The following is a 15043-nucleotide window of genomic DNA, read 5'->3' as shown; positions in this document are numbered from 1 at the left end:
AAGCATATTGCAACAAACGGTGTATTTCTATCGCTGCTCGTTTAGTTTTTATTGCCGTTTCAAATATACCGGTCATTTTTGAAACACCCTGTATGAGACAAGTAAAATACCCTCAGACTTCAAGGAGAATGTAATAACTCCAATTCCAAGGAAAGTAGGTGTTAATCAGTGTGAATATTACTGAGCTAGTAGTTTAATAAGTCATGGCTGCAAAATACTGACAGGAATTATTTACAGAAGAAGCCAACCTTGAGGAAGGTAACTTGATCTCTGGAGAAACACAGGAACATGCGAAGCAATACTGGCAATTTATCTTAGAAGATATGTTTAAAAAAGGCAAACCTATGTTTATTGCATTTGTAGACTTAGAGAAAGTTTTTGACAATGTTCACCTGAGCACAATTTTTAAAATGATGAGGGTAGCAAGAGTAAAATACATTATTTAGAACTTGTATGGAAACCAAATAGCAGCTACAAGAGTCAAAGGGTATGGAAAGGAAGTAGTAGTTGAGAAAGGAGTGAGACAGAGTTGTTGCCTATCTCCAATGTTATCCAGTATGCACACCAAGCAAGCAGGAAAGAAAACCAATGAAAAATTTGGAGAATTACCCAAAGTTCAAGGAGAAGAAATAAAAAATCAGAAATTTGCCACTGACATTGTAATCCTGTCAGAGACAGTGAAGGACTTGGAAGACCAACTGAACAGAATTGACAGCATCTTGAAAGAGGATTGGTTGGTTGGTTGGTTTGGGGTATAAAGGGACCAAACTACAGGGTCATCAGCCCCTTTTTCCTGACGCAAGCAAGGCTCAAGGTACAAAACACCCAACACCACACCTAAAAAGAAAACGAATGGAATGAACAAAAAACAGGGAAAACATACACCACAAAGAAAAGTGGAAGAAGGTATTAAAAACCATAAAGCATATGGTCTGGGCTGGCTGATCACAATAATAAAAGAGGATGAGCTATCCACTCTGCAACACATTAAAATGTCCACCCCAAAACGACAAGGTGAGATGAACACATGTAGGGAAAAAGACAACCACCAAGACAAACAAATGCAAAGAAAGTGCGACAGAGTTAAAATGGAGGGAGGGTGGCGACCTCAGAGAGAAGACTAAATGCCCATCCTTAGATGGTACAATAAAAACCCCCTTTATGAATAAAACTTAAAACTAAATCTGCTGCTGAGGCATTGTCACCCAACACTGAAGGTAGGGAGCTGGGAAGATTAAAAGTCTGCCACAGAGTGGCCAAAAGTGGGTAGTCCAGCAAGACGTGGGCGACAGTTGTATGTGAGCCAGAGTGATACCAAGGTGGGTCCTGGAAACGGAGGAGGTAGCCTTGTATTAGCCACGTATGGCCAATGTGGAGCCAGCAGAGAACCACAGAGTCCCTGTGAGAGGCTGGCATTGAGGTCTTCCACACATTCATAGTCTCCTTAAGGGCACACAGTTTGTTGTGCGGACTGAGATTATGCCATTCCATCTCTCAAAGCTGAAAAACCTTGTGGCATAATAATGATTGCAGGTCAGTTACAGGGATGCTGATCTCCAGAAGCGGTTTCCCTGTAGCCTGTTTAGCCAGCATGTCGGCAAGTTCATTTCCTGGGATTCCGACAGGGCCTGGGGTCCACACAAACACCACGAAATGAATGGACTGTTCCAGTACATAGATGGACTCCTGGATGGTTGTCACCAAAGGATGGCAGGGATAGCACTGACCAACAGCTGGTAGGCTGCTCAAGGAGTCAGTACAGAGCAGAAACTGACTCACCAGGGCATGAGAAGATGCACTCAAGAGCATGAGAAATGGCTGCCACCTCTGCAGTGAAAACACTGCAGCAATCTGGCAAAGGGTGCTGTTCAATATGTCCTCCATGAATATACGTGAAGCCAACGTGACCATTAGCCATAGACTCATCAGTGTAAACCAATTTGTGGTCCCAATACATGTCAAGAATCAAGAAGAAGTGACAGCAGAGAGATGCTAGGTTAAACTGAGTCCTTGGGGCCATGTGAAAGGTCAAGGCAAAGCATCCGCCTAGGTGTACACCATGGAGGTGTATGTGAATCGACCTCGAGTATAGGTGGTAAAGGCAAGGACTCCATTTCTGACAGAAGTGATCAGATGCGAACTGCAATCTTAAGCCCTGACCTGGGTCTCCGATATGGAAGATGAACCGCCGAGGATGGGAAAAGGAGACGGTAATTCAGATGCTCAGGAGAACTATGAATGTGTGCGACATAATTGGCAAGCAGTTGTGCACACCTAACCTTCAATGGACGGACCCCGGCCCCCACCAGGACGCTGGTCAGCGGACTCGTCCTAAAAGCTCCTGTTGCCAATCGAACACCACCATGGTGCACTAGGTCGAGTCAACACAATGCTGAGGGTGCCACCGAACCATAAACCAGACCCCCATAGTCAAGGCGGGATTAAACAAGGGCTCTGTATATCTGTAGCAGCATAGAGTGATCTCCACCCCTGTTGGTGTTGCTCAGGCAGCAGAGGGCACTGAGGTGCTGCCAGCACTTCCACTTCAGCTGACGAAGATGAGGAAGCCACGTCAACTGGGTGTTGAAAACCAGTCCTACAAATCGATATGTCTCCACTACAATGAGAGGATTGTCATTAAGGTAAGGTTCTGGTTCTGGATGAATGGTACGACGCTGACAGAAGTGCATGACACATGACTTCGCGCCTGAAAACTGGAAGCTGTGGGCTAGAGCCCATGACTGCGCCCTGTAGGCACTGCTCAGCAACACCATTACTGGAGGAGCAGTACAAAATGCAGAAGTCATCTGCGTACAGAGAAGGAGAGACCAGCGGTCTGACAGCTGCTGCTAGACTGTTAATGGTTACTAGAAATAGAGATACACTCAATAGAGAGCCCTGCAGACCCATTTTCCTGGATATGGGGGGAACTATGGGAAGCACCAACTTGGACACGGAAGGTATGGGGCGATAGGAAATTTTGGATACAAATTGGGAGTGGGCCCCAGAGACTCCACTCCTATAATGTGGCAAGGATATGACGCTGCTAGGTAATGTCGTAAGCTTTTTGTTGTACATCAAAAAAGACTGCAAGCAGGTGTTGGCATCTGGAAAAGACTGCTCGGATGGCAGACTGGAGGAATACTAGATTATCAATGGTAGAGCGACCCTGGCAGAAACCACCCTGACATGGGGGGGGGGGGGGGGAGGGGGGGGAAGGGGGGGTTGGATGGTGCTTGGCAAGTGACAGGAAGATGAGAAAGTGGTCACTACTACACAAGTCATTGTGGGCTCTCCAGTGGATGGATGGGAGAAGTCCTGGGCTGAAAATGGATAAATCAATGGCTGAGTAAGTGCCACGAGCCACACTGAAATGTGTGGGGGGGCTCAGTATTTAAGGGGCAGAGACTGACTTCAGACAGGAAAGTTTCAACATCTCTACCTCGGCCTGTAGGCACAGTGCCACCCCATGAGGCGTTATGGGTGTTAAAATCTCCCAAAACTAGGACAGGTTTAGGGAGTTGATGAATCAGTGCAGCCAATGCATTCAGGGGTACTGCACCATCTGGAGGATGATATATGATGCAAACAGTTATTTCCCGTGTCGTCCTTATTCTGACAGCTACAGCTTCCGGAGGGGTTTGAATGGGCACAGGTTCACTGCATACGGAGTTCAGGACGTAGACACTATTACAGTCACTACAATTCTTGTAATATCCCCTATAGCCACGAAGGGCAGGGGACCGCAATCCCAGGATCCAGGTTTCTTGGAGGGTATTGCAGAAGGCAGGTGTAAAGCTTAACAGTTGCCGTAGCTCAGCCAGGTGGTGGAAAAAACCGCAGCAATTCCACTGGAGGATGATGTTATCGTGAGGCTGGGAAGGCATGGAGCATGCAAGGAGGCTGGTTATGCCTCAGGGTCACCTGCTCCCACTGATTGAGTATTTGTATCCATTCCTATTGTGGGTGAAGCATCAGTGAGATCCAGGTCCTCAGGGGATGCTGAGATCTCCACCTCATCCGCAGGTGCAGAATTGGTAGGGAGTAGTGGTATTGGGGCCACCAGAGGGCACCTTTTCTTAGCAGACTTCTTTGTTTGCTTGCCCTCTCACTTCTCTTTAAGGGCTTGCTGGGAGGACTTCTCTGAAGTAGCTTCAGGCACGGAGGAATACTGTGAAGCTTTCGTCAAGCAGCTTCTGGCACCTTTAGCCACTGGCGAGTGGCCGTTGTGGCATTAGTGGAGACCTTGGGAGAGAGAGTCCCAAGGGACCACTTCCGCACAAGAGGAGCTGGAGGAGGCTGTTGCTTCTCCAGCTGGGGGGAGGGGACCGATTTCCTCTGCGTTTGGGGGGGGGGGGGAGGCGGCCTTGCTCCCGAAGTAGGTACTTTGGGAGCAACGGAAGGAGATTTTCCCGCTACCACCAAGGGGGCAGATATATTCTGGAGGCCCGGAGGGCCCACTGTTCGTGGCACAGAGAGTGGTACGACTGGTACTTGTGATGGCGATGGTAATGTAGCTGCAGTATATGTGGATGACAACCAAATGGGGTGTAACTGTTCAAATTTACATTCAGCCTCTTGGTAAGTAAACTGGTCCAGGGTCTTGCACTCCATGATTTTCCGCTCCTTTTGGAGTACTGTGCAGTCTGGCAAGCAGGGGGAATGGTGCTCTCCACAGTTGATACAAGTGGGAGGAGGCGCACAAGGAGTATCTGGATGCAGTGAACATCCACAGTCTCAACATATGGCATTGGAAGTGCAGTGGGAAAACATGTGCCTGAATTTCCAGCACTTAAAGCACCGCATAGGGGGAGGGATGCATGGTTTAACGTCACAGCGGTAAACCATCACCTTGACCTTTTCAGGCAATCAATCACCCTCAAATGCCAAGATGAAGGCAACGGCAGCAACCTTGTTGTCTTTGGGTCCCCTGTAAACGCGCCGGATGAAATGAACAACCCGCCATTCCAGTTTGGCACGGAGCTCGTCATCAGACTGCAAGAGGAGGTCACGATGGAAAATAATCCCCAGGACCATGTTGAGTCTTTTATGGGGAATGACAGAAACAGGAATATCACCCAGCTGGTCACAAGCGAGTAATGCCCAGGATTGGACTGGGGATGCTGTCTGAGTCAAGACTGCACCGCTTCTCATCTTGGAAAGTGCTGTCACTTCCCCAAACTTATCCTCAAGATGTTCAACAAAAAATTAAGGCTTCATAGGTAGAATGGAGTCCCCGTCCATTCTGCTACAGACTAAATACTGAAGAAAATATGGCTCTCTTCTTTCTGTAGGACTACGTTCCTCCCAAGGTGTAGTGAGGGAGGAAAATGATTTAGGGTCATATCTCTTAGCATTGTACTCGATCTTGTCCTTCTTAGAGACTGCTGGCAGTCACCAGCAAGAGACGACTTAGTCCATTTCATTTTGAGTCATCCGCCCTGATGCCACCCACTTTGATCAGGGGCTCTCCCAACGGGTGCCATCCAGTGACAGCAAAGGCCACCTGACATGATGGCCATTGCCGGGAGTCCTGATGCCTCAGGAAGACAGGCATCTACTCCTCGGCATATGTGGGGAGTTTACAGCTCAGGCATCAGCAGTGCGATCCCTGTGTTGTACGGGGGCTACCACCTAATGGGTATATGACGGCCACACCACAATGGACTGGCTACCATGCTGGATATTGGAGGCAGAGAAATCCAATACTGTCATGGGGGCAAAAGAGGACAGGAGACAACGAAAGAAGATGACATACCCTGGAAAGTGTCCTTGCCCAAATAGTTGAATAGCAAGTGGAGATGCAAAGCCATGACAAGAGGTTCAGGAGATTGAACCTAAGGGCACTATGGATAGCTCATGCACCACATAAGGTGTCCTTTCCCATTTGGCCCGCAATTCTGTAGAATTTGGAAAGTGACAAGTCAAACCATAAAATGGGGCCTGAACTTATAGGGCCAAAAAGTGAGAGACTCCTTTCAATCGCCTCTTACGACAGGCAGGGATACCTCGGGCCTATCCTAACCCCCAGACCTGCAGGAAGATTGAAAGAGGATTTAAGACTAACATCAATATATCCAAAACAAAGGTAACTGAATTTAATCAGGCCATGCTGAGAGAATTAGATTAGGAAAAGAGACACTAAAAATAGTACATGCTATTTTGGCATCCAAATAACTGATGATGGTTGAAATAGAGACGATATAAAATAAAGGCTAGATATATCAAGGAAAACATTTCCGAAAATGAGGAATTTGTTAACATTTAACATACATTTAAGTGTTAGGAAGTCTTTTCTGATGGTATCTGCCTGGAGTGTTGCCTTGAAGTGAAACATGGATAAGCAGTTCACACAAGAACAGAACAGGAGCTATATGGGAATGCAACCTTCCTCAACAAATTTTGGTGATTAAGTCTTCTAAAATTATCAGGCGAGTCAAGACATCAATCTGCAGCAATGTTTCAACAAGTTTCCTACTCATCATATTCAGGCAAAGTGTCAGGTCTATGTCTAGTTCATATCTTCATAGATGCTAGACCATGGCCCCTTGCTTTCTCTGGAATGGTTGAGCCAGTGGCAAACCTCAGAAAGATATATTGCGGACGGTGGTGGAGGGAATCGCAGACGGTGGTGGAGCCGACTCCTGGCATGCTGGAGGGTCCTGATGTCGCGTCCTTGTGCTGCCTGTCTATTACATCTGCTGCCTGTGCTGCTTTCCCATCAGAGCGCTCTTAACATATTCATGCTAGCGCTACATCCCATGTTTTAAGGCACAAAAACAATTGGGGTCATACGTGCCTATGTCAGAACTGTAGAACTCTAAGAAAAGGAGGAGTTAAAAAGGACTACACCTGAAGCCTAATCGGTGGAAGGAAAGATAGCTAAAAACAGGGACTTGGAGAAAGATGCATAGAATATGCCCTACAGAAACGGAGATCCTAACTAAAGATTAAATGTCCTTCGTCATGCTGCTACAACGAATAAAAGTAAAACGCGGTCGACAGGCCACGCATCATTTGCTAAAGGACCAATAACTCAGATGGGCAACATAAATGAGAACATAAGTGGTTAAAAAAAGGGCATTCTCTCAGGAACTGGCGAACCGTCAGAGGTTGAGGGAAATGAGCACATAGTGGAGGGTGTGCACCATTTAAGAAATGCCGATGGCTAAAAGGACAATGCCCAATACACAACCTAACTAAAACGATCTCACGGCAAGAGGGCCTAGAAGAGGTCGTCCAAGCCAATGGGAGACAGTTAAGTCCCCGGAGCTTGTTCGCATGAGGAGAGGATGAGTGCTGATGCCAAAGTGGCACCACCTGCTGACAGAGGGCAACAAAGAGATCATTGGAGGGAATGGAAGAACAAGCGGGCTGAGTTAAAAGGACTGCAGCCTTGGCAGCAGCGTCAGTGGCCTCGTTTCCCATCAGACTGACGTGGCCAGGAACCCACATAAACAACATAGTGGCTTCATCAAGAGTAAGAAAGTGACAGCTCTCCTGGACACGTTGCACTAAGGGGTGGGTGGTGTACAGCACACTGAGGCTCTGAAGGGGACAGAGAGTCAGAGCAGATGATTCATTTGAAAAGCTTGTGTCACCAGATGTACCGCATGGCCTGATACTGGGTGAAGAGCTCTACTGTAAACACTGAGCAGCGGTCCAGAACCCAATATCGAAAAACATTGGTGCCAATGAAGAAGGCACATCTCTCATCATGGTCAGTCTGAGAGTCATCAGTGTACAAAATGGTACTGTCACGAAGTTCCGTGCGAAGGTCGTGAAACTGAGGGTGCCAGAGTGAGGTTGGAGTAGTATCTTTGGGAAGCCAATGAAGGCCAAGACGAAAGTGGGCTGCAGCACAAAGCCAAGGTGGTGAAGGGTTCACACACATCGGGACAGTGACAGGTAGCATGAAGGTAAACTGCCAGAATAAGTGCCGAAAATGAGTTCCAGGAAGTAACAGAGAAGAGGGACGTGCCCCCATACTGGCAGACAAAGTAGTCATTGAAGAAAGAGGCACAGGATGGGTGGCCAGGCATGGCAGATGAAACAGTACACATATATGCTGAGAAAAAAGTCACGGCTGTATTATTGCGGCAGTTTGGCATCTTCGGCACACAGACTCTCAAACTGGCTAGAGTAAAAGGTGCCAGTGGCCGAAGAGATGCCACAATGGTGGATAGAATTGAGACAGCATACGAGCGACGGACGTGCAGATGCACAAACAAAACATCCATAGTCTAATTTTGAACAGACGAAACACTGATACAAATGGAGAAAGGTGGTCCGATCCACCCCCCAGAAGGTACCGCTGAGGACACGCAGGACACTGAGGGACTCTGTACAGCGGGCATCCAGATAAGACATGTGGGAGGACCAAGAAAGTTTCCTATCGAGCATGAGCCCCAGAAATTTCGTAGTTTCAACAAACATAAGAGCAACAGGTCCAAGATGTAAATGCGATGTAAGAAACCAATTGTGCCACCAGAAATTCATACAAACAGTTTTGCCAGTGGAATAGTAAAAGTATTTGTTGATGCTACGTGAGTAAAGGCAATCGAGACATCACTGAAGAAGACACTCAAGGAGACAAGTCCATGGAGAACTGCAATAGATCGCAAAATCATCAACAAAAAGGGAGTCAGAGATGTCCGGCAGGAGACCGGCCATTATAGGGTTAACGGCAATAGTAGAGAGGATGACGCACAGGACAAAACCCCGAGGCACACCGTTTTCCTGGATAAAGGTGTCTGGGGCATGACGGCTTGAAAGCCATATGTAAAGAGCATGGAGGATGCCAGTCCTCCAGCAAGTGTCAAAGGCTTTATCCAAATCAAAAAATGCAGCCACAGTCTGGTGTTTCTGCAGAAAACCATTCATGACATGGATTGACATGGTGACAAGATGCGTCAACCGCAGAATGGCGTGCTCAAAATCCACACTCTGCAGTGGCCAGTAAATTGTGAGACTTGAGGCACCATACAAGCCGTGCATGGATCATACGTTCCATCGCCTTACAAACATAGCTAGTAAAAGAAATGAGGTTCTTCCTAGGCTTGGGTATGAGTATGACTGGCTTCGCGTCAATATCTGGGAAATATGACCTATACCCAGATGAGACTGTGCGTATCAGTACGAAGGAGAAAGTGCTTGGCCGCAAGAGAAAGGTTCTGCAACATCTGAATGTGAACACTGTTCAGCCCTGGGGCGGAGGATTGGGATGAAGTGAGAGCATGATCTAGCTCCCTCATAGTAAAAGTGGCATTGTAGCACTCACGATTCTGAGAAGAGAAGGGTATCGCCTAAGTCTCCTCCACTCATTTCTAACGGAGGAAGGCAGTGTGATAGTGGGTGGAGCTTGAAATCTCCACAAAATAGCTGCCCAAGGTGTTCAAGATAACAGTAGGGTTCACTATGTCATCATCGTCTACTGTCAGGCCGGAAATTGGGGAATAGACCTTGGACCCAGGCAGCCGTTGGAGGGTGGCCCGCACGACGGAAGAGGGAGTGGAACTGTAAAAAGAACAAGTAAAGGAAATCCAAGTAGCTTTCCTGATATCCCGAAGAACGTGATGTGCATGCAACTATTTGTAACTTATGCAGTTTGCCATTGTAGGACTATGGTTAAACAAGCAGAGAGCACGTCTCCATGCACACCACAGTCCACCAAGGGACCTGGACATGGAATGGTAAAGAGGAAGTGCGAGGAATGGAACACTCTGCAGCAGTACAAATAACATTTGTAAGATATTGTACCTAGTCATTTAAAATGGGGAAACACTGTTCGTCATAGTTCACCAGGGAGGAGTAAGGTCTCCAGTCGGCCTTAGATAGCTCCAATTTGGGAGTGCACATAGGTGGGGTAAGAGTCAGCAATTGTACGGCACACGGGAAATGGTTGCTCGAGTATGTGTCAGAGAGAAAAGACCACTCGAGATGATGGGCAAGTTGGGCAGTGCAGAAGGATAGGTCCAAATGGGAACAGGTGTGAGTGGAGTCTGAAAATAAGAATTCTGTGTTTGATGGACCTCGACACAAACAGGAGAGCTGTGGAGGAGCCAAGCTACAAGCAGTTGATGTGTTCGAGAATCAGAGGGTAGGGTTGTATGGGGAAGGAGACCAGACAGCGAGGTCATCGGTCTCATCAGAATAGGGAAGGACGGCGAAGGAAGTCGGCCGTGCCCTTCAAAAGGAACCATCCCAGCATTTGCCTGGGGAGATTTAGGGAAATCACAGAAAACCTTAATCAGGATGGCCAGATGCAGGATTGAACCGTCGTCCTCCTGTGAGAATCAGAAATAGTCTCCAAAACCAAAGTGCAATTTAGTAAATGATCAAATTGTGTCACCACCTTCCTGAATAATAAACAGATTTACCATAGCAAGGGACTGACCATCTTCAGTATGCGAAACAACAAGGAACTGTGGTGCAGCTGGGATGGTCTTTGAATCATTAGCCTCATTCCGTTTACGTTTAGTAGACGTTGACAGTGAAAAAGACAATTGGCTCATTGTGAGAAAATCCTCCATGATTGCAGCACCTCTGACAGTGCACTCCTTCCAGCTGGGGGCATCCCACTCTCAGTAGGGGACGTACCCACCTTACGTGACTGTTCACACCTCAGGTCACTCCTTCCGAACACCTGACAGAGGGACCAATTGGCAATTTAGGAAGGTAGTAGCTCAGGCAATCGCCCCTCCCTGGACCTGGCCTTTACCGGGAGGAATCTGCGAACTCTACCTGTCAACCAGGGACTGGGAATTACATTTTACCCTGTCACCTGTTATGCATCAGACGTGTGGGCTGGCCTTCAGAAGCACACAGAGAGGAAGAAGAAAAAGGGGAACCTCAAATGCCGAAGCGAAGGAAAAAAGAGAGAGAGAGAGAGAGAGAGAGAGAGAGAGAGAGAGAGAGAGAGAGAGAGAGAGAGAAAGAGAGAGAGAAAGCAGGAACAAAAGACAGTGGAGAGATTGTTCTGATATCGGCGACTGATCCGACAACATCCCAGACATGTTCCCCAATGGAGGGGAAAAAGAATAGACATACAGCATGGAAGGAAAAAGATGCTGCAAAGGCTGGGACCCTTAGGTAGCCAAGCACGAACCCACCAAAGAGCGGCGAGCCCCTTGGGGGCAAGCAACATCCCATGCAGAGCTCAGCTGGAAACTGCTATCCCAGTTGACAAGATCATCATGAACCCATATTTCCACTACCTTTTTGATGGTAGAGTCCTACAACTCTTCTGTATGGCATGACACCTCTGTCTGTCCAAAATCAAACATATGAACTTTGTTGAGCCCGTGGTATGGTTCTGTGCTTTTGGACATGTCTGACATGACATATCATCTTCATATAGATAAGACTTACCGGCCAATGATTTTCTTCAGTGCGGATGCACTCACATTGCCCGAAATCTTACGGGAATCAGTAGTCTGACTGCTGTGAGTAATGAGTATAGTGGGCAGGGGCACTACAAATGTAGTGTGTGGACAGCAAGTTGGGAATGTGGGTCTTACGGGGAGCATGTGTCAGAGAGCTTCTGTAAAGTTTGGAAGGTAGGAGATGAGATACTGGCAGAAGTAAAGCTGTGAGTACCGGGCGTGAGTCGTGCTTCGGTAGCTCAGATGGTAGAGCACTTGCCCGCGAAAGGCAAAGGTTCCGAGTTCGAGTCTCGGTCGTGCACACAGTTTTAATCTGCCAGGAAGTTTCAAGAGAGTTATTGGTTGTGGGTTTGTTCTGCAGCAGTCTGGTTCTAAATTGTACAGAGAGTATGTCAACAGAAAAGAGAGATGTGGGGAATTGAAGAATATGATTTGGTCAAGTCAGTCACCTGACTTAAATGCTATTGAACTCTTATAGGATGAATTTGACTGGAGGTCAGAAAACTGAGGTCATCTAATGTTGAAGATCTACGGAACATTTTACAGATTTGTTGGACTGCAACATTTGCAAAAAAATTACAAAATCTTATCTAGAAAATGTCAAGAGTTTGTGGATCAGCTCTGAGGGCAAACAGTGGATGCTTTGAAGAGGCTAAAATCTAAACCATATTGTATTCAGTGATAGAGAGAGAAAAGATTTATTTTGTTGGTCCATTTAGTTTGTAGGCTACAATGAAATGAAGTATATAGTTTGTAACAGTGACTGAAAACTTTTGACCAGTAGTGTACGTTAATGTGGATAGGTAGCACTAACAATCCTGAGCACCTCCAGTGGAAACTTACGTGAATGGTCTACCTCTGTTTACTGGGATAATTCTAGAACAGAATAGCCCATCCATAAAGAAGATCACATACAGAATACTTGTGTGGCACGTTCTTGAGTACTGCTCCAGTGTTTGGGATCCCCACCTGGTCATATTAAGGGAAAAATGGGATGAAGATTAGGATTTAGTGCCCCATCAAATTGACATCATTAGAGACGCAGCACAAGCTTGGATTGTTTCAACGACAGGGAAGAAAATCGGTTGTGCCCTTTCAAAGAAACCATCACAGCTTTTGCCATGAACAATTTAGCAAAATCACAGAAAACCTAAATCAGAGTGGCCAGAGGTGGATTAGAACTATTGTCATCATGAATGCGAGTCCAGTGCATTAACTAGTGCGCCACCTAGCTGTCATATTAAAAGAAGATATCGAAGCAATTGAGATATGTGCTGCTACATTACTGGTAGATTTGATCAACAGGCAAATATTAGGGCTATAGAAATGATCCATAAACTCACATGGAAACTCAAGTACGGAATAATACATTCTTTTCACACCACACTATTGAGAAAGTTTAGAAACCAGCATTTACAACAGACTGAACAACAATTCAACTTAGAGCTCATACAGAAGCATATAAACAACTGTTCTTTCCTCATTTGATTTGCAAGTGGTACAAGTAAAGGAATTACTAGCAGCAATACAAGGTATCCTCCACCATGTAATGTATGGTGGCTTGTGGAGTATGTATGCAGATGTAGGGATGAGGTTCACCTACCACACACTGTTAGACAACTTGTGAAATATAAATGTGCATAGAAGCAGCCATCAACAATCATATGAAATGGTGAAGCAACTTCATTGCGTGAGTCAAGGATGCAGCATAGCATACATTATTAACCAATGTGGTGTTACCGCATATTACAACAATGCACAGTTAGAATGTGAAGAACAGTATTAATGCATAATGACAATGCCAGAACTGAGACAGTTTGATTCTGTATTAGCAGTATAGGTGAGACTCCTATTACAGCAGACTGCATAATGCAACAGCATGTATCGACAGTTGTTTACTTCTGTTTGCTGTCAGCATACACAACATATCTATGGAAAAAAAAAGTGTTAGTGAATGAAAAGAGATCCTGGGATGAAGCATTTTAAGTTGCATACTATTATATAGAACTTAATAACCAATCTGCAGCACACACTTCCCACATAGCAGTGGTTAAATGAGTCATTTCAATTTGGCAGTTGGGTGAGGGTGAGCATACATTTCATAAACATGTAACAGTGCAGCGCTCATCTATCGCAGTTAAAATATGACTTTTGCAACTCTGTAAAGATGTCAAGATCGGTGCGAATAAAATATTAGCTTCAGACCAGCAAGAATTATCTTGAGGGCAGACAGTTTACATTTACAGTGACACATTAACGTATGATAGTGTTAACTGTGGTTGACAGTTTAATTATTAGGAGGAAGGGGGGATAGCTAGCGGAGAAGGGCAAAAATAAGGCAATATTTACATTTACTGACTGAAGATAGAAATGTCACTTTATGGACGGTAGGGCCTGCCTGAGTGTACATAAACATATACTTAACAGGATATTAATTCTCTCGTATCTACAACGTGTCAAAGTTCCAGACTCACCTTGTATGTCTCGAATCCTTGCAAATGCTCTTGTGTTAAATACTGCATATCCATTTTTATACATTTCATTGTGATTCATACGCGGATGAGCAGTAACACTTAAATTTTTCAACGTAAACAAACCGGCAAATTTATTTTGCTATCGGAACTTCCGCCTGGCTGTCATCCTTTTCTTCAAGAAAACGTAATGCTTTGTCACCTTAACCCAATTACGCTAATTCATGTTTTCATGTGCTCTCCTGTACACATAAAAGAAAAAAACACCCTTCCCGCACTACTGCTCAAAGCACTTCAAAGGCGTAGCAAAACCTATGACGTAGCAGACGCCACATTCTTATCGAATTGTTAATCGTTACAAGTGAACGTGAAATATCTCAGAATTGCTTTTCGAATAGGCCATTAACGGGACACATTACTGTTTTTTACAATATCATCGCACAAGGCGGAAATTACATATCATCATTTGCAGAGTTGCACTTCAATCTCTGACACGTCAACAGCAGACAAGAGTGTTATGTACACAACAGCGGGAAGTGGAGACAGTTCGTAATGGGTGGTGAGGCAGCAGAGAGTGTTCGGACTATTGACAAATACTCGATATTGCTACCAACGTACAATGAGCGGGAGAATTTACCAATTATTATCTGGTTGATTGTGCGGTTTATGGATAAAAGGTGAGACTTAATATAGCGGACATTATTCTTGGAAACGCATCAGAGTGCGCCACGTACACCGACTCAGAAACATTGGCGTAGGAGTCATTTCCAATGCCTAGATATTATCCAAGAAAGTATTATACCGTGAAACATTTTACGTTCCAGAAATTAATTACTGCTCTTTTCTAAAGACTTACGTCCAGTGTGAGGCTTTAGATAGAATACACAAACCGCATTCACTGAAAATCCCACGATCACTCACTCACTAGTGGGGTGAGAAAGAGGGGTGTGAATTCTATAGAAATGAAACAGTTTTACTCACATTTCAGGGCTATGATTTTGCAACCCACTAACAGCAATAATGTTGGACTCTGGGATGTGTTCTTTGTCCTCTGTCTTGAGGCTAGATGCACAGTTCTTTTTGTTCAGTAGGGCATCCGTCTTATCATGTGTGAGATGGAAATGCATGTAATGGAGATATAGCTCTCAGTGTAAGCTACAGAATGTAATTTGAAAATGCTGAAGCTTG

The 15043-nt window shown here is 45.6% G+C and overlaps 2 protein-coding genes across 2 annotated transcripts in view; one reads left to right on the top strand and one right to left on the bottom strand.

Annotated features, from left to right (window-relative positions):
• The window catches only part of LOC124619902 (ethanolaminephosphotransferase 1-like), an 86628-nt gene extending 72508 nt beyond the window's left edge, over positions 1–14120 (bottom strand). Inside the window, exon 1 of the mRNA XM_047146536.1 lies at positions 13859–14120. Within this exon, the coding sequence (XP_047002492.1) occupies positions 13859–13927 (69 nt within the window). The 5' untranslated portion in view covers positions 13928–14120. The remainder of the gene's footprint in view (positions 1–13858) is intronic.
• Positions 14121–14196: 76 nt separating this feature from the next.
• Positions 14197–15043, top strand: part of LOC124619903 (dolichol-phosphate mannosyltransferase subunit 1) — a 50872-nt gene continuing 50025 nt past the window's right edge. Inside the window, exon 1 of the mRNA XM_047146537.1 lies at positions 14197–14532. Coding sequence (XP_047002493.1) covers positions 14408–14532 — 125 coding nt within the window. The 5' untranslated portion in view covers positions 14197–14407. The remainder of the gene's footprint in view (positions 14533–15043) is intronic.

This window comes from Schistocerca americana, chromosome 6, assembly GCF_021461395.2.
Source record: "Schistocerca americana isolate TAMUIC-IGC-003095 chromosome 6, iqSchAmer2.1, whole genome shotgun sequence".
In the NCBI taxonomy this organism is placed as follows: Eukaryota; Metazoa; Arthropoda; class Insecta; order Orthoptera; family Acrididae; genus Schistocerca; species Schistocerca americana.
The sequence above is the reverse complement of the archived record's forward strand: the minus strand, read 5'-3'. Positions and strand labels throughout refer to the sequence as shown.